The sequence below is a fragment of the Scyliorhinus torazame genome, chromosome 9 (genome assembly GCF_047496885.1).
Source record: "Scyliorhinus torazame isolate Kashiwa2021f chromosome 9, sScyTor2.1, whole genome shotgun sequence".
In the NCBI taxonomy this organism is placed as follows: Eukaryota; Metazoa; Chordata; class Chondrichthyes; order Carcharhiniformes; family Scyliorhinidae; genus Scyliorhinus; species Scyliorhinus torazame.
Window position 1 is genome coordinate 82,265,926 of NC_092715.1, and position 23,763 is coordinate 82,289,688.

The 23,763-nt window shown below is 45.2% G+C and overlaps 1 protein-coding gene across 3 annotated transcripts in view; it reads left to right on the forward strand.

The window, feature by feature from the left end:
* LOC140429353 (uncharacterized) overlaps positions 1 to 23,763 on the forward strand; it is a 272,337-nt gene that overhangs the window by 201,251 nt on the left and 47,323 nt on the right. For all 3 annotated transcript variants that reach the window (XM_072516214.1, XM_072516215.1, XM_072516216.1), the window contains exons 10-11: positions 9,627 to 9,752; positions 14,712 to 14,825. In XM_072516214.1, the coding sequence (XP_072372315.1) occupies positions 9,627 to 9,752; positions 14,712 to 14,825 (240 nt within the window). The remainder of the gene's footprint in view (positions 1 to 9,626; positions 9,753 to 14,711; positions 14,826 to 23,763) is intronic.

Below are 23,763 nucleotides of genomic sequence, written 5' to 3' on the forward strand. Positions count from 1 at the left end.
AGACACTATAGGCTTTCTTCACAGCTCTATCCACTTGGGTGGCAACTTTCAGAGATCTATGGACATGAACTCCGAGATCTCTCTCCTCCTCCACATTCTTCAGAACCCTGCCGTTAACCCTGTAATCCACATTCAAATTTGTCCTACCAAAATGAATCACCTCACACTTATCAGGGTTAAACTCCATCTGCCACTTTTCAGCCCATCTCTGCATCCTATCAATGTCTGTTTGCAGCCGACAACAGCCCTCCACATTATCCACTACGCCACCAATCTTGGTGACATCTGCAACTTTACTAACCCAACTTTCAACTCCATCATCCAAGTCATTGATAAAAATCACAAATAGCAGAGGACCCAGCACTGATCCCTGTGGTACACTTCTGGTGACTGGGCTCCAGGAAGAAAATTTACCATCTTCCACCACCCTCTGTCTTCCATGTGACAGCCAGTTACTGATCCAATCGGCCAAATTTCCCTCTATACCATGCCTCCTTACTTTCTGCATGAGCCGACCATGGGGCACCTTATCAAACGCCTTACTAAAATCCATGTATACGACATCAACTGCTCTACCTTCATCTATGTACTTAGCTACCTCCTCAAAGAATACAATCAAACTTGTGAGGCAAGACTTACCCCTCACAAATCCGTGCTGACTATCCTGGATTAAGCTGTATCTTTCTAAATGATCATAAATTCTATCCCTCAAGACCCTTTCCAATAATTTACCCATGGCTGAAGTGAGACTAACCGGCCTATAATTCCCAGGGTTATACCTATTCCCTTTCTTGGACAAGGGGACAACATTTGCCTCTCCAGTCTTCTGGCACTATTCCTGTGGACAGTGAGGACATAAAGATCAAAGCCAAAGGCTCTGCAATCTCATCCCTCGCCTCCCAAAGAATACGAGGATATATCCCATCAGGCCCAGGGGACTTATCTATCCTCTGGCTTCTCAAAATTTCTAACACATCTTCCTTCCGAATATCTACCTCTTCCAGCCTTACAGCCTCTATCGCACTATCCTCCTCAACAAAATGGCCCCTCTCCTTTGTGAACACTGAAAAAAAGTATTCATTTAGGGCCTCTCCTATATCTTCAGACTCCATGCACACGTTCCCACTACTGTTCCTGACCGGCCCTAACTTCACCTTGGTCATTCTTTTATTCCTCACATCAGTGTAAAAAGCCTTGGGGTTTTCCTTGATCCTTCCCGCCAAGGACTTCTCATGCCCCCTCCTAACACTCCTAAGCCCTTTCTTGAGCTCCTTCCTAGCTATCTTGTATCCCTCAAGTGCCCTAACTAAACCTTGTTTTCTCATCCTTACATAAGCCCCCTTCTTCTTCTTGAAAAGACATTCAACTCTTTTGTAAACCATGGTTCCCTCGCTTGACCATTTCCTCCCTGCCTGACAGGATATACATATCAAGGACATGCAGTATTTGCGCCTTGAACTAGCTCCACATCTCAATTGTGCCTATCCGTGACAGTTCCTGTTTCCATCTTATGCTCCCGAATTCTTGCCTAATCGCATCGTAATTACCCTTCTCTCAGTTATAAACATTGTCCTGCCGTATGTTCCTATCCCTCTCCATTGCTATAGTGAAAGTCACTGAATTGTGCTCTCCCACAACCAAATCTAACACTTGGCCCGGTTCATTACCCAGTACCAAATTCAATGTGGCCCCGCCTCTTGTCAGTCTATCCACATATTGTGTGAGGAAACCCTCCTGCACACACTGGGTAAAAACAGCCCCATCCAAACTATTTGAATTATAGTGGTTCCAATCAATATTTGGAAAGTTAAAGTCACCCATGACAACTACCCTGTGACTACCGCACCTATCCAAAATCTGCATTGCAATCTTTTCCTCCACATCTCTGTTACTGTTTGGGGGCCTATAGAAAACTCCTAACAAAGTGACCACTCCTTTCCTATTTCTAACTTCAGCCCACACTACCTCAGTAGACAGATACTCCTCAAACTGCCTTTCTGCAGCCATTATACTATCCTTGATTAACAATGCTACTCCTCCTCCTCTTTTACCACCTTCCCTAATCTTACTGAAACATCTAAACCCCGGAACCTCCAACAACCATTCCTGCCCCTGTTCTATCCATGTCTCTGTAATGGCCACAACGCCACAACATCGTTGTCCCAGGTACCAATCCATTCTTCAAGCTCATCATCCTTATTCCTGATGCTCCTCGCATTGAAGTAGACGCACTTCAAACCACCTTCAGGCCTGCAAGTCCACTCTTGTGACCTTGGTACCTTCCTCAGTACTGCACGACCCTCAACTTCGTGAACTCCAGAAACGCTATCTCCTGGACTACAAATCAGTTTCCCATCCCTCTGCCAAATTAGTTTAAACCCCCCGAAGAGCTGTAGCAAATTTCCCTCCCAGGATATTGGTGCCCCTCTGGTTCAGGTGTAACCCGTCCTGTTTGTACAGGTCCCACCTTCCCCAGAATGTGCTCCAATTATCCAAGTAACTGAAACCCTCCCTCCTACACCATCCCTGTAGCCACGTGTTTAACTGCACTCTCTTCCTGTTCCTCACCTCGCTAGCACGTGGCACTGGCAGCAAACCAGAGATTTAAAAAAATTAAAAAAATTTAGAGTACCCAATTATTTCCAATTAAGGGGCAATTTAGCACAGCCAATCCACCTAACCTGCACATCTTTGGGTTGTGGGGGTGAAACCCACGCAGACATGGGGAGAAGGTGCAAACTCCAGACGGACAGTGGCCCAGGGCCGGGATTCGAACCCGGGTCCTCAGCCTCACAGTCCCGGTGCAATCCACTGCGCCAACTGCCGCCCTAGCAAACCAGAGATGACAGCATGGTCTGTCCTGGCTCTCAGCTTCCACCCTAGCTGCCTGAATTCCTGCTTTACATCCCCGTCCCTTTTCCTACCTATGTCGTTGGTACCGATGTGTACCACGACTTGTGGCTGCTCCCCCTCCCCGTAAGGATCCTGAAAACACGATCAGAGACGTCACGGACCTTGGCACCCGGGAGGCAACACACCAACCGTGAGCCTCTATCGTTGCCACAGAACCGCCTATCTGTACCTCTAACTATAGAGTCTCCAATAACTAATGCTCTCCTGCTCTCCCCCCTTCCCTTCTGAGCCACAGGGACAGACTCAGTGCCAGAGACCTGGTCACCGTGGCTTACCTCTGGTAGGTCCCCCCCCCCCCACCCCCAACAGTATCCAAAATGGTATACCTGTAATTGAGGGGAACAACCGCAGGAGATCCCTGCACTGACTGCTTCTTCCCCCTCCTTTTAAACATCACCCAGCTACCTTCATTCTTAGGAGTAACTACATCTCTGTAGCTTCTATCTATAATGGACTCTGCGTCCCGAATGATCCTCAGTTCATCCAGCTCCAGCTCCAGTTCCCTAACACGGTCTTTGAGGAGCTGGAGATGGGTGCACTTCCCGCAGGTGAACTCAGCAGGGCCACTGACGGTGTCCCTCACCTCGAACATTCTGCAGGAGTAACATTGCACTGCCCTCTCTGCCATCCCTTCCATTTATCCACTTGACATGTGCAGAGAGAAAAAAAATAAAATAAAGCTTATCTGATTTTCACACTCCCCGCAGGTTAGAGGTGGTGAAAGGGTGGAGAGAGGAAAAGGAAAGAAAAGCTTACCTCACCAACGCACCACACAGTCCTTTTTTGGTTGGAGGAGAAGGATGGGTGGGAGACACTACCTGTGTAGTGTCTCGGGTTTAGCCACTGTCTGAAATATATTAGTTCTAGAAACTCACCCCACAGCAACTTTCCACAATTCACTCTGTAACAGTCAATCAGCGTCGCCGCTCTGCCACCCTCTGCAGGATACTTGCCTCAACTTGTCCCCACAGTCTACCCTCACTGAGAGCTCCTTCTACTCGCAGTGACTGTACCTGAGGCAAATCACTCCCCGCAACAGCCAATCAGCATCGCCGCTCTGCCGCCCTCTGCAGGTAGACAAACAGCAAGACACAAAGCAGGCTCCATTATGACAACAGTGACCACCAAAGGTGTTTCAGTAGGGGGTCCACAACCTAAATACTGACCCATTCTGTTCCTCCATCCCAAGAAATGCCGGCAAATCTCAGTATCAACGTCTACTGCTGTGGAGAAATGGAAGCTGTAGTTAAGGAATGAACAGAGTCAATGTTAAGGCCAAAAAGCTGCAAAGAGTCCATTAAACAGACGAGCAGCTTTTACTCAGCCTTATATTGAGTTTGACTGCAACAGAGTAGAAGACTAAAGGCACGGAGGTCAAACTAGGACAGAGAATTAAAATGGCAAGTAAGAGGAAGCTGGAGATTGCACTTGTGAACAGTTCAAAATACACAGCAAAGTGATCACCTAATCTGCATTTGGTTTCCCCGATGCAAAGGAGACTGCAACAAATACAGAACAGATTTGAACTGAACCAAACAGATGAAAAGCTAATAATAATGTTATTATACTACTCCTACTTAATCGACGATAAGGTGATTATTAACTTATTTATAACAATAAAGCTTTCAGAAATACAGTATTGACTGTTCACGGGACTAAACATAACTCACCTTAGAATTACTGTTTATTGTCTTACTTGGCCTCAATTTTATATGGCACAACAATAATAATAGGCTGGATCTTGCTTGAAAAATAACAATGTGATGTTGGTGCCATTTTTAGTGTGTATATCAGCAGGTCCAGTGGACGAAGAAATGTGCCGTCTCCAAACTTGCTGGTTAATTTACACCCGTCTCAGGCCAGCACGGTGGCACAGTGGTTCGCACTGCTGCCTCATGGCACCGAGGTCCCAGGTTCGATCCCAGCTCTGCGTCACTGTCAGTGTGGAGTTTGCACATTCTCCCCGTGTTTGCATGGGTTTTGCCCCCACAATCCAAAGATGTGCAGGAGAGGTGGATTGGCCATGCTAAATTGCCCCTTAATTGGAAGAAAATGAATTGGTACTCTAAATTAAAAAAAATATATATTTACACCACTCTGTCAATTGCTTCACGCCATCAACATCTCCTCAGCATCGCTGTTTTTAAAACAGGGTTGGTTTGCATATTAATTGTCCATTAAACTCACCACACAACAAGTCATGTAATTAAAAACTGACTTTTTTTAATGTTCTGATAATTACTAATACAATGCTAATTAGCCCATTTGGCCCCAGAATAAACAGTATACACTGTGGAGACTCATTCCTTCTGGTCGCAGATTGTTCTCAGAAATATCAGATTTTAAAAAAAAATTCTTACTTTTCCTTTCTGTCTCTTCCCCCCGCTCTCCGCGCCCCCCCACACCCCCAGTCCAATTTATCTTCCCCTCTCGCTTTCTTTTTCTCTGCCTGATATCACTCTCATTTGCCCTCACTCCACTTTTTGTCTCAATTTTTGAAACTCTGTTAAGGAAATTAATTGTCAATCCCACCATCCGCTGAGATCCACTTATTGCCCTTATCACATCATTACGGAGCAAGCAATTTCGTTTTTTCAACCTATTAGTTCCAGGATTTAAAGATATTCCAACAAGTCATCTATTGTCATCTTTTCTGCTTTGTTATATTCAACTAATATCTTTCAACTACCTAAACTGTTGCAATATAAATCATTGCCACCAAAGAGACTCCATAGTTTGAATATAAACAACATACCTGATTATAGATACTTTTTCTTCCAATTATTTCCTTACTTGGGGCGGTATCTTCCATTCTGGGATTTAAATCCCATGGCGGGCAGGGAAGTTGGAGTAATTCCCATTAGATGGCAGGATGGCTGAACACGTGCAATCTTCCACTGTTCAACTCACTAATTGTGCATCTGCGAGGAGCACAGTGAATGTTGTGGTGAAATCGCCTGCCCCACTGTTAGCTCATGAGGTAGAAGGCCCTGGTATCATCTTTAAACAGCAGCCGAGCAGTCATTGACTCACTGCAGGCCAGGAGCTCCACACTACTTCTCCAGAGTCCTTGTGGCCACAGTTCATACTGGACAAGCTGCCATATTTGATCAGGCACATCCCAGGACATACAAAGGCACCTCTGGCATTACCTTTAGCTCATTTCTATATAAGAGCCTGCAATATACCCATGGTCGAGCTAATGGTCATAGTTGCAGTGGACCCTTTTCAGTAACATCTTGATCTTCCTTCGGCCACGCTGCCTCTTGTTACTTAGGACATTGCTCCTTCTGGCCCTGTGCCAACCTGTGATGGGCCCTCCTTCTCCTTATCTGGATGAGAGCCATTTCCAACGCCGAGTTGCCTACAGCATGCATCCTTGATGCCTCAGTGGATCTTTGAATGAATTGGAGTGATATATTTAGTGAGCGTATCCTTTCCAACTTTTCCTCCATTTCAAAGTCAGCATCCGGCCTCCATTTAGATATAACATCCACACTTCATGTCTTCCAGGTGAAAGATATCCTGGAGGATAGAGATGGGCATTCCTCCTGTATGGAGACATTGCTCTTTTATCAGGACGATAAGAGCTATGTGCGAGAAGCCTCCCTCTGACACACTTCTGCTTGCCTCCCTCAGGACTCTATTAAGAGTCCATTGCCTTGGTAGCATAGAAAGCCTAACTACATGAGTCCTTGTCGGCATGATCATTCACTCAGGAGGATGGGGGTGTGTAGCTGCGAGTTGGTACTAGCTGTGCCCCTTGGAGGCATCCACCTCCCTCCTACCCTTCATCCCCGCCTCTGACAGCAGCTGATGGTAAATGGTACAGAATGAACAGCAGCTCCATAACCTTGCTGGGATCTCGATGTTATGAGATCCATGAGTTGTGAACAAACCTGTTGTCATATGAGGAGAACACAATTGAGCATGGTTAACATCAAGTTGTTTCATCATTATTGGGGTGGATCTTTAGTCAGCTATTTGTGCTGACCTTGCACTCCCACCCACCCAAAAAACCTTCCTCCGAGGTCGAGGGATCTCACTGGCTGACTAACTGTGCTAGCCAAGATAAAATGTGAAAAATGGTGTGCATCACCTTCCAAAATCAGTCCACCAATTTCGACCCTCCCCCTGTTACCCACAAATGTTCTCCCCACCACCCTTTATCTACCCAAATATCACCATTCCTCTCTCTTCTGTTACTCTTAATATCTCCCCATTACTCTGGACCCTATTGCTATCCATCTCCACATGCCATCACTCCCCATCCTGAGCTGACATCGGTCCCCATGCCCGTGCTGACCATGCCCCCCTCCCATTATTCGAGTCACCTGCCTAGTCTACCTCCCTGACCTTCCATGAGACCTTCACCTACCAAGCCCCCACCCTAAACCTGCCAACATATGCATTCCCCCCCCCCCCCCCCCCCCGCCCCCCCACCTCCCCCACTGACTGGGACTGTTTCCTCCTATTACCAGTACCCTCAGTTCACCCTTCAGGACCCCACTGTTGACACCATAGATCCTGTCCTCTATGATGCTCCCTTCCCCTCTCCCCTCCAAATAATGGCCTGAATTTTTCACCTGCCAGGTGCATGCATTCGGTGGACCTGGAAGTGGGTGCGAAATGCACTTCCAGCCACAATCGGTCCCATGAGTGTGATTTCACCCTGACTGGCTAATTAATAGGCACTGCTGGGGAGGGTGAGAAGGGGGTGGACACCCAGGGAAGTGACAGTGAGGGTAGGCATTTCCAATGAGTTTCCTGAAGGCTAACAGCTGACTCAGGGAGCTGCAGTATTGTTCCAATTACATTTGTATCAAGCGAATGTTGCAAACTCTCCATCATGCAGAATCAAGCAACTGGCAGCATAACACATAACACTTCAGCCCTCAAACATTTTATTTTATTTCATCCCGAAGATTTTATCCCACCCTGGATCGGGAGTGGTGAAAAAATTGTGAATGCCTCCTGACCGATGGCCTGTGCGCCAAGCGTAGAAGCACCTTGCAACGTGAAATTAGGGCTAATTGCATGCTGAATGGGCTTAATTGCTCTTTCAATTGTCGGCGGGTGCGCTTTTGACTCCTGCACGCGCCTGCCAACCGAAATGTCATGTAAGAGTACTATGCCGTCTGGAGTCGCGAGTTGGCCGCCGTCCACCAGCTGTTCCTCTTGCAGGCAACCATCTCCCTTTCTCTTTTCATCCATGTCTCTGTAACAGTAGATGGCAAATGGCACAGACTGAATGGCAGCCTTCCTCACTTAGCTGTTTCCCCTGACCAGCCTTTGCTCCACTCTACCTTGCCCTTTCAGCCTTCGCCTGGCTCCCATGTCCAGCTTTGGTGAAGCATTTATCACTAGACCTGAGTGACGTTGTGCGCATTCCCAAAGAAAGCGAAAGCAGCACCTCCGGACTTCAAATTCGCAAAGCAGGTGTCACTTATATTCAGGCGACGGGCAGCACGGTGGCGCAGTGGTAGCACTGCTGCCTCACGGCGGCGAGGTCCCAGATACAATCCCGGTTCTGGGTCACTGTCCGTGTGGAGTTTGCACATTCTCCCCGTGTTTGCGTGGGTTTCGCCCCTACAACCCAAAGATGCGCAAGGTAGGTGGAGTGAACACGCTAAATTGTCCCTTAATTGGAAAAAATTAATTGGGTACTCTAAATTTATTTTTAAAAACTTATATCGGCGTAAAACCTAATGTTCCAAATTCTTGGTGGTGCACACAAACCCTCTTGGAGGGCGAACGTAATTCCGGGGAGATGGCCATGTAATGAGCGTACATAAGATGTAAATTCATGCAAATGTGGTTCACAATATTGTTTGTCGGGAAAATTGACCCACCTTTAACCTTCCTCGAAAGCCCGGAGGACAGAATTTAAACAGTTTAACCCGCAGTTGGGAAACAGATTGTTTTGGGCTCCTGTCAAATTGGAGCCACCACTTGCCACGATTCCCATTGCTGCTGGGACCGGAACATTCAATCCTTAACCTTCTGCTCTTCTCAAATGTATTTTCTTTCACTTCTGCTCAAAATTTCTGACTGTTGAATTCTGAGGACAGAACTTTTTATGCCTTGGCAAGATTAAAATAGTAGCTGAGGCATTTGGGCCCATAAAATCACTCGTGCCCACTGTTGGAGTTTCTGCTAGCACCAGCACATGAGCACTCAAACTATTTTTAATAGACATCTGTTATTAATAACTATCTAAATACACAAAAAAAGACAGTCATTTATGGGAGAAAACTCCTCCATTATCAATGCTCTGAAGTTCTGAAGGCAAACAGTTTGTGAAGATGTTAACCCTTCAATGATAGGTTGGCTGAAGCTTTTTCTCCAGTTTGAAGGCTGGCTCTCCTAAGATGTGGAGATGCCGGCGTTGGAGGAAGGAGCAGCGCTCCGAAAGCGAGTGACATCGAAACAAACCTGTTGGACTTTGACCTGGTGTTGTAAGTCTCCTTCTAAGGGAAGGAAATACGGTACTGATTTGCAGAAGTGGTACTCCAATAAGAGAAATCGAAATTGAGAAACTGTCTTGTAAAAAGTTCAGTGAATTGAATTCCATCCAAGCCATAGCATTGGAACTAACAGTGGCATATGGCTGTGATTATTCGCATTATGATTTTTCTCAGCCACATCTGCAACAAGAAGGAAATATTGATGCTGAAAAGTAACCTTGTTTATCCTGCACTTCATGCTTTCAGTTGTGCTACCAGAAGTTCTCCTCTGTGAAGAATACCCTTGCCAAAATGGAGGCAGTTGTTACCCACGAGGAAATAGTTATATTTGCACCTGTTTGCCAGGATACACTGGGGAGAACTGTGAAATAGGTAAGAGCATAAATAGACACTGTGGGCATTTGAGTGATACACAATGCTTTCAACTATATTTACTGGAAATGATATAGGTTAAGTTTTGGAATGCCAGTATTATAGGAATGTCATGCTCTAATCAGAGTTTCAGTAGATGGGCTGCTACACATAATGCCAGCAATCTGATTCTGTTTCCAACAAAACATGAGAAACTTCTCCAGTACATTTTGTGCAAGCTCTGCTAATATTTATCTGAAATTGTGAGCATTCAAACGCTGAGCTAGATGCAGATTTAATAACAGATGCATACAAACCTTGATCATGGGAGACAATTGAACACATCTCAGAAAATGTATTTTGACAAAGGGTCATCTGTACTCGAAACATTAGCTCTTTTCCCTCCCTACAGATGCTGCCAGACCTGCTGAGATTTTCCAACATTTTCTCTTTGCTTTCAAAAGATATATAAACCTGCTGGTCTGTTCAAAAATATATTTTTTGATGAATTTAGAATTCTATTCCTCCAGCCATTAATGCAAAGCTCACCATCGTGATGGCAATCCTCACAAATACGCTCCTTATATTTAAGCAAGATTTTTTGTTATAACCAAAGTCCTGATGAATCGGTGATAGATGAGGGTGGGCAATCAGCCAAGGCTTCACCTTGCCATTGATTGCTATCACAGGAAGTGATGTCAGGTCATTGAGTACATCCTTAAAATTCAGATTGTACACCAATGACACAGTGATGCCAGACCTCTCATTTTCCATCTTTTTGTCAGAGCGGTGTGAGGCACGAGGAATGGCAAAATACGTCTGATGTGTCGAGGTGCGGGGGAGGAAATTCACAGGCCAATAAATCGCACTTGCATGCACTTACGAATTATAACAAACCTTAGCTGCTCTCTTCCCCACCTTTCGCTCTACATTTCCCCAGAGGCAACCACCTCCGTTACACTGATGCAGTCACCCAAAGTTTGTAACCAACCATTTTATACCCCACTCAAGGCAGGATGCTCGGCACAGACAGGAATCCCATTTTGGAAATATTCAAAATGTTATAATTAGTCCAATCCTGAAAATTCCATGAATGTGTATGGCAGTCAATTTGGAAAGGGATAGATCCTCCATGCTGCCCTTTCACCAAAATGGCAAATCACACTTTGAAGACTACTAAGTCACAAAATGTAGAAAAATCACATTATATTAATATCTCTGCAGCAATGCAATAACAGCCTGCTGTTCTTTCCGAACGAATTTAGTATTGGGTGTCTACTTGAACTTTCTTTAATTTGCCGATCAGTGTGTTATTACATTGCTCATAGATAGTCAGAGGCACTGGTAACCAGCAACTGACTGAGAGGCTGGGCAACAAGTCTGGAGCGAACACAAATAACAGGGCCACATAATTAATCTTAAAACATAACAGCACTATCATCTGGAAGAACTAGGAATAGCATTTTTTAAGATACTGCCACCCCTGCAGGAAGCCATGGACTGCGAGTGAGAGGGCAGAGGATATTCTGCTGTTGCCACCTCACAGATATTCTATAAAATATAGATGGGCGGGTTCTCCGCCCCGTCAAACCCATTTTCTGGTGCGTGGACCCCCACCGGCAGCGGTATCTCCATCCCGGCAGCCGGCCAATTGGGTTTCCCATTGTGGGCACCCCCACATCGTTGAGAAATCCAGGGGCGTGAGTGCGCTGCCAGAGAAATGGAGGATCCTGCCGATGGAGAATCCAGCCAAGTTGTATTTCAGATATTCTTTCCATTAGGTGCTGTTACAGGTCCAGGGGTCACAGATTAAGAGATGCAGGAGAGGCTGTGAAGAAGAACTTTTTTACATACAGAATGATAATGATCGAAGCTGCCGACAAGGATGATGGAAGTGGAGCTGATGAATGATTTCAAAAGGAAATTGGATGGGCATTTGAGGAAAATAAAACTCCAGGGATAGAGGGGGTAATGGGTCTGAGTGTATTGTTCTAAGGAAGGCTTCCGTAGACTCAGTGAGCTGAATGGTCTCCTTATGTCCTGTAATTACTCTATGGCCTTAATTTGCGTGGAGCACATGAGAAGGTGTAGTGGAGAACCTTCCCAATTTGGCAGATCCGCCTACATTAAAGAGACCATTACCCATTATATTTTCATTCTAGGGAGGTAGATGGATGCCCAGACCGGCAGACAGGAATGTCTGCACCTGTTTTCCAGGAAATCAGCCCAAATTTTAACGATGACCGGTGGGTCAACAAACCCTCACCAGCCTGCTCCCACCCACTCCACATGCCTAGAATACCACACATGCAACTTCCATATCCCCATGCCACTCATGCCCCCACACCATCCGTGCTCCCCATGTAGCCTCCATAGCCATTCACCCAACATCTACCATGGGAGTCTCAGGATAGCTTCGAAATGGACATTCAAACAATCTAACAGAGCTGTCACATTAAAATACACTTCCTTCTGAAAATACCTCTCATCCATAAAACCCATTCAAAAATGTAAATTTCCTCAAATGATCGTCTGTTATAAAAATAAAAATAAACAGACATCCACTTACAACACCATAGACAGATAATTTTAAAACTGTCAATCAGGGGGCAGCATGGTGGCGCAGTGGGTTAGCCCTGTTGCCTCACGGCGCCGAGGTCCCAGGTTCGATCCCTGCTCTGGGTCACTGTCCGTGTGGAGTTTGCACATTCTCCCCGTGTTTGCGTGGGTTTCGCCCCCACAACCCAAAGATGTGCAGGGTAGGTGGATTGGCCACGCAAAATTGCCCCTTAATTGGAAAAAAATGATTGGGCACTCTAAATCTATTTGAAAAATAACTGCCAATCAAAATGGAAACACAGCCCACCCTCCTCAATGCGCACTAGGATAAGGAATTATAGGTCATTTGAAACTCAGCCAAACATTCATAAAACTCCAGCTATCAAACCAAATCCTGGGTAATATCAACAATGGAGTCTATGAAAACTGAAAAGGAGATGACCATTTTATAAGTTGCAAATGCTGCTTTTTTTCCATTTCAAAACAGTTTTCCTGTTAATCAATGGAATGTAGCAGGAGCTTAGTTTTTTTTCAATTATCAATAGCAGGACCATTTTCTTTTTGAAGATCACTGAACATTTCAATCTCAGTCCAAACATGGCCATAGAATTTCACCTGTACAATTTCTACAATTTTGAATACATTATTGGACTTCCTCCATCGTGAAAATACTGTAATACATGTAGGCAATTATATAATGGTGGAGTTATAATGGTCACCTTACCAGTGCAGGGCAGAGCACTATAATCAAACACTGCAGTTCAAATACATCTGACTTACATTACAGCAGATAACTATTGAAACTGTAAAAGCAGTCACAAGACCTACAGGGACACCGCAATTGATCACACCTTGGGACTTGTGGGAAACAAGCTCCCTCACTAATGGGCGGAGGCCCGCAAACTGAGGCTTGTAAATTCACCTTATAAAAGCTGGCCCGACTAGGACCAGTATGATCGGTAGTCCCGGTTGGGATCTTTGAGCTGTAAACTGCGTTGCAGCTTTTACTTTATGTTGGTTTACTAACTGCAGTTTAACTTACCTTCTCAGGCCTCCTTAGCTTTTATAAACTGAAATAATTTTTTTGTGTTGCTTTTCAAGGCCCGTCAGTGAAAGAATGAAAGAGCAGGGGACTGTATTGTTTTGATTCACCATTGGGGTCGGCTTCCCCTGTGGTTCATGAACTCTTCTTTTTTTTTCTTTTTGTAAATTTAGTGTACCCAATTCATATTTTCCAATTAAGGGGCAATTTAGTGTGGCCAATCCACCTACCCTGCACATCTTTTGGATTGTGGGGGTGAAACCCATGCAAACACGGGGAGAATGTGCAATCTCCACACGGACAGTGACCCGAGCCAGGATCGAACCTGAGACCTCGGCGCCGTGAGGCATCAATGCTAACCACTGTGCCACCGTGCTGCCCTGTTCATGAACTCTTCTGAGGTGCCGTGAACCACATCGCCGACTAAAACATGCCCAACTCCATGAGAATAGATGGGGATCTGAAATGTCACTTCCACACTGGAGTAGGCAAGGACAGGATTGCTGCATGTGGCCTACCTGCACCTGTATCCTGGACTATTAAACTCCCACATGATGGAAATAAGGGCAGGAACATGGAATCAGGCCCCATCTGCCAATTATAAATCCCCCCCCATGCTGACATGGACTGAGGCATGAAACTTCATGGGCCTATAACTCTGTGAGGACAGCTATATATTTGCTCTATTTATGTAAAAAGATCCAATTCAAATGAATTTTTAAAAAAAATTGAGCTCTGGATCTATTTCTGTACCAAGATCGTGATTGTGTGCTGAAGACATCCTTTCAATAATGGTATTTGGAGGCTGTCTCTGAAGTGTTCTTTCCATGGGAGTGTGAAATATCCAATTGAAGCCCTGGTTGTCTCAAATTTGTTTCTGGTACTCTGAACTTTATTAGTTATTGTATTTGCTTTGCATTTCAGAATTGACCCAAATAAACTTGCAGGAGTGGAGCCGTAAAATGTGGCAGGCTAATCAAATGTCCACTGACTTCGGCAGGGCCATGAAATCCTACCAAAGTAACATTCTGCCCCTGAACCTTCAATCTTTAGAATTCTATCAGTCGGTCATGGCACTAATTTTTAAGATACTTCAAGTGCTACTGTTTGTTTATATGAAGATATAGGAAGATTCAGTAAAGCTTTGAACTGGAATGCTAGCTTGATTAATTAGGGCTGCTTTCAATTTTTTCGGAAATTAGGCTAAACCTTCAAAGAAGCCACTTCCTGGTTTGCTCTTTGAAGAAGCGTGGCCAATCCAAATGGTTTGCTTTAATTACTGGCTGCTTTAGTTCTGGCAGGCACAACAAGATAGCAATTGTGAAAGCAATGCTTGGTTTAATTAACCACTAACCAATGCAATGCATTATTTCCTGCAGATATTGATGAATGCCAATCTAACCCTTGCCGTAATGGAGCCACATGCATTGATGGTGCCAACTGTTTCAGTTGTATTTGTTTGCCAAGCTATGGCGGTGCTCTGTGTGAACAAGGTAAGCCCATAGATACACTAGTTAAAATATCTCATTGCTTGCACTGCTGAAGTGAAGTCAACAGGCCAGAATGCATCACATCTGCCAAATTAATCCATTATCCTTCTACTTTAGGGAAGTGTTGGTGATTAATAACAATATTATTATATTGTAATAATTGGGGTGGGGGAACCACTGCTGAACAGCAATTTACTCTTCATTTTCACCATGATTTTTTTACACCATGGCATGTCTTTAACGCAAATTGCAACATCCTGCGTAAGCGCTTGGCAAGCAAGCAAGCCAAATAAGCCCACCATATGTTTTACAATGAGGAATATACCACTTTAAGCCTGAGGTAGGTGCACATCATTAAGTCATCGTCGCAATTGTACAATATGTGCCTTACATAATGCCTGATCCCTGGTCCTAAGATCATTCATTCAGTTTCTCCAATAGCTTAGTTTTTGAAGAACTGTGGAACTTGTATTATTCTTGTCGGATGTCCTGATTTATATTACAAGAACACTTGTAGCTAAAGCTATGAACAATTTATTAATGTTAACTGTGGGTCAACTATACACAAAACAACAGATGAATAACAGTATTAACATGCACAATCAACCTCTCTTCCAGTTCTCCAGTCAGCCTGAGGTCATCTGATTCTTAACATTCACTTATATACTAATGAGACTCCTAGTGGTCAGTCGGTGAATTACAACACAACCATGATATCACTACAGACCTGAATCGTACATACCCAGAAGGCCTCAAATCTGATCCTCAAGCTCTGCTGAATTGACTGATCTCAAGTGTGTTTTGCTTGGGTTCTATCATTTCCTCAGTGCTTGGAAAGATAAATGATCAGATTGGTTTCCTGCTCCTGATTGTTCTCAAGTGACATTTGCAGAAAGTGGAAAAGACGATGGTCTGTGATCCTCTGAAAGTCATTAAAAATCCTGGAATTCCATGTGAGAGAGTTTTTTTTCAATACATTCATGGGATGTGGGGCGTAGCTGGCTTTTTTTTGCCATTCCTAATTTCCCTTGAAGGGGCAATCAAGAGTCAATCACATTGCTGGATCTGGAGTCACTTGTAGGCCAGACCAGGTAAGGTAAAAAAAACACTGGTCCATTGCCAATACCACTATGCCACCACCTCCCCCTATACATTTGACTTATTCAGTCATCCAAAGCCAGTGATTCCAATCATAAATGGACAGAATCATGGAATGCCATTCCAAAAACATCAGTAAAGATCCTGGAATCCAATTTGTCTCAGTCACGGGTTAACATCTTCAGTCAATTCACAATGGTAAATATTTATTTCTGAATCAATATCACCAAAATATGAAGATGATTTTGTCATTATAACAGAGAAGGGTATAGTGGAATAACTGTTGTGTTACTGAATTAGTAATCCAGAGGCCTGACAAATATTTGGAGACGTGAGTCCCGCCAAGCACCTGAGAAATTTAAATTCAATTAATTAAATAAAATCTCAAATAAAATGTTGGTATCAGTAATGATGACCATGAAACTGCTGGATTTCTGGAAAAACCCATCTGCCACCTTGAACATTGATTTCCTCCACCACACTGTAGAAGCAATGTGCACAACATAGAAGATACACTGTAGCAATTTGTCAAACACCTTTTAGCCATTACTTCCAAAGCTACGACCTCTAACACCTAGAAGGACAAGGGCAGCATACAAGTAGGAACACCCGCACCTGTAAGTTCCCCTCTAAGGAGCACACCATTCTGACTTGGAGGTATATCACCATTCCTTCATGGTCGCTGGGTCAAAATCCTGGAATCCATAGAATCCCTCCAGTGCAGAAGGAGGCCATTCAGCCCATTGCACTGGGCTGCACTGACCCTCTGAAAGAGCACGCTACCTAGATCCATTCCCCCGCCTTATCCCTGTAACCCCCCCCACTAACCTGCGCATCTTTGGACACTAAGGGCCAATTTAGCATTGTCAATCCATCTAACCTGCACATCGTTGGACTGTGGGAGAAAACTGGAGCACCTGGAAGAAATCCACGTAGAGAACATGCAAATTCGCCACAGTCACCCAAGGTTGGAATTGAACCCGGGTCCCTGGCGCTGTGAGGCAGCAGTGCTAAGCACTGTGCCGTCTTCCCTAACAGCACTATGTGTGTATCTACTGAAGCACTACCTCCTTCTCAAGGGCAATTATGTATGGGTAACAAATGCTGCTCTTGCCAGAGAAACTCACATCCAAAAAATCTTTTAAAAATATATCTTATAGGGGAGGATGGTTTCCATCCTTACCTGATCTAACTACTGTATGAATCCAGACTTACAGCAATGTGGCTGACTCCTTTAACGCCCCTTGTAATGGTCTAGCAAGTCACATAGTTGTATACAGATAGGCCATAAACACTGTGAATGAATTAAAAGAAAAGCACATTGCTGTTTGTGGGAACATGCTGTATGAGCAAGTTGGCTCTATTGATGTGAGTGACCTACTCGCAGTGATTTGCCCCACAATCAAATTGTCTACTGACACTCGCTATCTAGGCTTACATTGGATGAGGCCTTGGATGAGGCCTTTTATGATTGCCGATAAAATCGCGCAAAAAGATAAAGCTAATAAGCTACTTTTGAGGCCATGGCATTTTATATTTGTATCTTAATGTTTCTGCAATGTTAACTGAGATCTGAACACCATACTATGGCTAAGTCTCTGCATTCTTTGTTAGCTGCAGCTGGACTATTCAGCAATATGTGAACCTGTGCCAAATTTTCAGGCAGCAGTTGAAGTCATTCTCTTCAGTGTAGTTATGTTGTGGTGCCAGCAGACATGTGGCAATGCAAAGTAACGGCTTATGCTCAAAAATCCCCTCTCGTACTGATATTAAAAAGTGGTTATAGATTTAGACCTAAAAACGTAAACAATGAGCCAAATTATCCCACGTACAGCAGACAACACAACTGAGTTCAGTGAGAGTGGATATGCAGCCAACACACTGACTGATCGTGCATAACATCTGCAGACAGGAAATGTGTTTGATACTTGAAAAAAAAGTATAACTGAGAGCCTCTTGCTTTTGAGGAAACCCATCTGTGTGGGTTCATCGTTTTGAACCTTTGTGTTCAGAATTGTTTGCTCCACACATGTTTTCAAAAAGACAATTTTCCATATTTTCAGAGGGTTAAACAGCCATTAATCTAATGAAATCATGGATACAGTGATGCATCAGGATTTCCATCTTCCCATGGGTAGTCCCTGGGAGGGGAAGCACATCTAGTAAGGGAAGGATCCCATGTCACATTGTATAAGTGTGCTTCTTAGTCAAAGAGTGATCAGAATGGTATCTACGGACATGGCTGCAAAATAAATATGCCTGTATATATGTTTTATATATTTTAAAATAAATTTAGAGTACCCAATTTTCCTTTTCCCAAAAAAGGGGCAATTTAGCATGGCCAATTAATGGGTTGTGGGGGGTGAGACCCACGCAGACATGGGGAGAATGTGCAAACTCCACACGGAATATGTTTTATATTCATCGGATAATCAGTGCTTCCTGGTCCATTTTTTTTAAAGTAACTTCTCATCTGAGAAGTTTCTGTTTTCTCAGCCATAAATCAGGCTTGAGACTGTAGACTCTGTTTATTGCCTGGAGCCTTGGGATGTAAAAAAGCTCAGACATTAGGACCCAGCAGAATTTTCTGGGCAAAGCATTACATGCCAGATTTCCACCACATCAGACAAAAATGTATTTCAAAGCACAGACGTAGCTGTCTGATGCAAGGATACGACCACAGGAGTGGAAGTCATCACAAAATACAACTGAATCTATCCTCAGTGCCACATAGATTGCGATAAAAGACCTTTGGAGGTTATGGTTCAGGAGAACTGTAGATTTCCAAATTTGAATTGTGTCTGTAGATGCTTATCTCAGAAATACATGCTAAATCTGTTAGTCACATGTGATTCAGAACTGTAGGAGTTTTAAATATGTAGAAACCCTTTTATGGCAGTGGTGTGTAAAGACATTACAATATGTTGGTTCACTTATCTTAAAGGGGAAGATAACTCTTGAGTTAGCAGTGTGATCAAAATATTAATAACTCTACCTGCAGCTCACATCGATGCGTTAAATTGTGTTAACAGTTTTTTTGGTAAAATCGTTACTCTTATATTTCAAAGTGTGTTGCTGATATGTGACACCTGGTGTTCCCAAAGAATCAGTCGTTGGCTCTCTATTTTTCATTTATGTGCTACCCTTTGGTGACATCATAACAAAGCTCAGCACTAGTTTTCACGCACGTGATGGTGACATCCAGCTCTCCATCACCACCACCTCTCTTGACTCCTCCACTGTTGCTAAATTAACAAATTACTTTTCTGACATGCGGTGCTGAATGAGCAGACATTTCCTCCAATTAAATATTGGGAAGAATGAAAGCATTGATTTCTGCCAGTGCCCCAGATTCTGTTCCCTAACTACCAACTCCATTCCTCCCACCGGTAACAGTCAGAAATTAAGCCAATCTGTTCGCAACCTTGGTGTCACATTTGATCCTGGGACCTCATAATCGTGCCACCTCCATAACATTGCTCGACTTCGCCCTTGCTTCAGCTTATCTGCTCCTGAAGCCCTCACCCTTGTCATTACCTTTAGACTTGACTATTCCAACACACTCCTGCTAAGATTTTCCAGCATTTTTTCTTTTGGATCCAAAACTTTGCTGCCCATTTCTTATCTTGTAGCAAGTCCTGTTCGCCATATCACCCCTGTGATCGGCAACCTTCATTAGCCGTTAATGAAGCAACGTCTTGATTTTTAAATTCTCATCTTCAAATCCCCCCTTTCCTATCTCTCTAATCTCCTCCAACCCCCATGGGGATATCTGAGATATCCATGCTGCTTTAATTCTGGTGGCTCGTGCATTCCCAATCCTAATTGCTTCACAGGAGCAAAATACTGCATATGCTGGGAATCTGAAATAAGAACACAGAATGCTGTGAAAACGCAGCAGGCTAGCAGCATCTGTGAAGAGTTAACTTTTCAGTCGATGATCTTTCAACAGAACTGAAGAAAGATAGAAATATAAGCATTTTTAAGCCAGTGGGAAGAACAAAGGGGAAGGTCTGTGATAGGATGGAGGCCAGGAGAGGTCAAATAACAATTAATTTCATAATGCAACAGCCAAAGATTGTGGTAATGGTTTAGGGGCTGGTTTAGCACAGGGCTAAATCGCTGGCTTTGAAAGCAGACCAAGGCAGGCCAGCAGCACGGTTCAATTCCCGTACCAGCCTCCCCAAACAGGCGCCGGAATGTGGCGACTAGGGACTTTTCACAGTAACTTCATTTGAAGCCTACTTGTGACAATAAGCCATTTTCATTCATAATGGATATGAGTAAAGAAATAAGGGTTGTGCCCAACTGAGGCACGATTGTGGGAGACACAATCTCCCACAATTGCGGTGTCTAGGGGGGAGGTTATTTTAATTTGGGCGCTAGGGAGAAAGCAGGTAGAGATGGCAAGACTGGTGGATGAGACTTTGAGTGCAGACAGGAGATAATCGAAGGCGCCGAAGGCAGGGCTGTTGAAGGAGAGGCAGGGGCTCCAGATGGAGTTTGGACTAGTATCTACGGGGAAGGTGGTTAGACAGTTACGGAGGGCCAGAGGGGCTGTGTGTGAGTACGTGGAGAAGGCAGGATGATGGCCCATCAGTTCAGAAAGCAGGGGGTGACGAGGGAGATTGGCAGACTCAGGGATGATGAAGGTGGCGATGGAACCGGACGGGGTGAATGGGGTGCTTGAGTAGTTTTATAGAAGGTTATATGAGTTGTAGCCTCCGGCCAGGGGGGGAGGGAATGCGGCAGTTTCTGGATGGGCTGGAATTTCCCAAAGTGGAGGAGGGGCTGGTTCAGGGATTGGGGGCCTCAATTGGGTTGAGGGAGGTGATGGAGAGTATGGGGGTGATACAGGCCCCGGTGGAGTTCTACAAAAAGCTTGGGGTAGACCTGGGGCCGCTGCTGGTGAGGGCGTATAATGAAGCGCCCCCCCAACTCCCCCCACCCCCGACATTGTCGCAGGCTTCCATCTCCCTGATTTTAAAGAAGGAGAAGGACTCAGAGCAGTGCAGGTCGTACCACCCGCTATCACTACTGAATGCAGATGCCAAGCTGTTGGCGAAGGTCTTGGCCATACGAATCGTGGACTGCGTCCCAGGGGTGATAGGCGAAGATCAAACGGGTTTTGCCGAACAGGAGTGAGGAGGTTGCTTAATATAATCGTGATGCCTTCGGAGGGGCAGGAGGTGGAGGTAGTGGTGGCAATGGTTGTGGAGAAGGCGTTTGATCAGGTGGGGTAGGAGTATCTGCTGGAGGTGCAGGGGCAATTTGGATTTGGCAGGGGTTTATCGATTGGGTCCGGTTGTTGTATAAGGCACTGGTCGCGCGTGTGGATCGAACCAAGTGAGTTTGGGGTACTTTGGGCTGCATTGTGGGACGAGGCAGGGGTGCCCGCCTCCCCATTGCTCTTCGCTTTGTTGATAGAGCTGCTGGCAAAGGCGCTTAGGGTGTTGAGGGACTGGAGAGGGATCGCGCAGGTGGCATCGAGCGCAGGCTCTCATTGTATGCGAATGACCTGTTGCAGTATAGGAACCATCATGGGGATATTGGAGGAACTTAGCCAGTTCTTGGGAGACGAGTTGAATATCAGGAAGAGGAGGTGTTCCCCATTGAGACTAGAGGGCAGGAAAGGAGGTTAGGGGAGTTGCCATTTAGACGATTTTTAGGTACTTGGGTATCTAAAGGTGATGTGGGGCTGGACCCAGTTGCATAAGTTGAACCTGGCTCGGTTGGTGGAGCAGATGAAATGAAATGAAATGAAATGAAAATCACTTATTGTCACGAGTAGGCTTCAATGAAGTTACTGTGAAAAGCCCCTAGTCAAAAGCGGAGTTAAGGAGGTGGGATGTGCTGGCGCTGGCACGGCGGGTGCAGACAATAAAAATGATGGTGCTGCCAAGATTTCTGTTTGTGTTTCAGAACCTCCAGATCTTCGTCCTCAGGTGTTTTTTAAGAAGGTTAATACGCTGATTGCTGGATTTGTGTGGGGTGGGTTAGGAGGGCTTTCTTGGATTAGGGGTGTGGGGGCAGGGGGGGGGTGGTGGCGCTGCCGAATACGATGAATTACTACTGGGCGGCGAGTATTGTTCTGGTTAGGAAATAGGTAATGAGAGAGGGATAGGCATGGGGTTGGTTGGAGGGGGCATCGTATAGGGCAATAGGTTTAAGGGCATTGTTGCCTCTACCATTCTCACCAGCCAGGTACTCTGTGAGCCCAGTGGTGGTGTCGACCCTAAGGGTGTGGGTGCATTGGATGCAGCACTTGGGGTTGGAGAGTGCCTCGGTTTGGGTACCGATCTGCGATAACCATAGGTTTGAGCCGACGGGGCTGGATGCGAGGTTTCGGGAGTGGTGGCAGGCGAGGATTGAGAGATTTTACAATCTATTTATAGGGGCTAAATTTACGAAGGAGGACCTGGAGGAAGAGTACAAGTTGCCTCGGGGGAATGGCTTTACATACCTGCAGGTTCGAGACTTTGTAAGGAGAGAGGTGCCATCCTTTCCTGGGTTGCCACTCCTGGGGTTGCAAGACAAGGTGCTGTCGAGGTATGAGATAGGGGAGGGGAAATTATAATAATAACAATCTTTATTATCATAAGTAGGCTTATATTAACACTGCAATGAAGGTACTGTGAAAAGCCCCAAGTCGCCACTTTCCAATTCACCTGACAGCACGTCTTTCGGGACTTGTGGGAGGAAATCGGAGCACCTGGAGGAAACCCACACAGACATGGAGAACGTGCAGATGTCTATAAGGGGTTGATGGAGTGGGAAGGAGCCCTGGTTGGAGACATTAAGCGTAAGTGAGGAACTGGGGGGGCGGGAGGGGAGGTGGGAGCCGAGACATGGGCAGAGGACTTGCAGAGTGTGAACACGTCCTCGTTGCATGTGAGGCTAATCCTCATCCAGTTCAGAGTGGTACATCGGGTGCATATGACGGTGACAATGGTGAGTAGGTTCTTTGAGAGGGTGGAGGGTAGGTGTTGGGTGGAGGGGGGGGGGGCGATGGGAGGGGGGAGGCCAGCGAATCTCGTCCACATGTTCTGGTTGGGTCCAAGGTTGAGGGAGTTCTGGTAGGGGTTTGCGGATGTGATGTCCGAGATGCTGGGTGTGGAGGTGGTCCCGAGTTCAGAGGTGGCGATATTTGAGGTGTTGGAAGACCCGGGAGTCCAGAGGATGCGAGACGCCAATGTTTTGGCCTTTGCCTCCTTGATAGCCTGGAGACGGATCTTACTTAGGTGGCGGGACTCGGAGCCACTGAAAGCGGAGGTGTGGGTGAGTGACCACGCAGAATCCTTGCGGTTGGGTTCACCCTGAGGTGGAAGCCGTTTATTGATTTCTTTAAGAAGGACTGAGGGGTCAGCGGGGAGTAAGGGGGCTAAAATGGGTAACGTGGATGTGAGGAGGGGGCGAGTCAGGGTAGCAGGGGAGAGTGGGTGTTGGTTGTTTATGGAGTTGTTTGGTTCTGTTTGTTTGTAACGCCTTGAATCAAAACATTTTTAAAAAATGTAAATATTGCCACAAGCCCTGAGGACTATAGGTCAGATTGGATTGGATTAGATTGGATTGGTTTATTGTCACATGTACTGAGATAGTGAAAAATATTGTTCTGCTTGCAGCTCCAACAGATTATTCCGTACATGAAAAGAAAATACATCATAGGGCAACATAAAGTACACAATGTAAATACATAGACACAGGCATCAGATGAAGATGGGTCAAAAGATCAGATCAGTCCATCAGTCCATAAGAGGGTCATTTAGCCTGCTAACAGCGGGGAAGAAGCTGTTTTTTAATCTGTTAGTGCGTGCTCTCAGACTTTTATATCTCCTGCTCGATG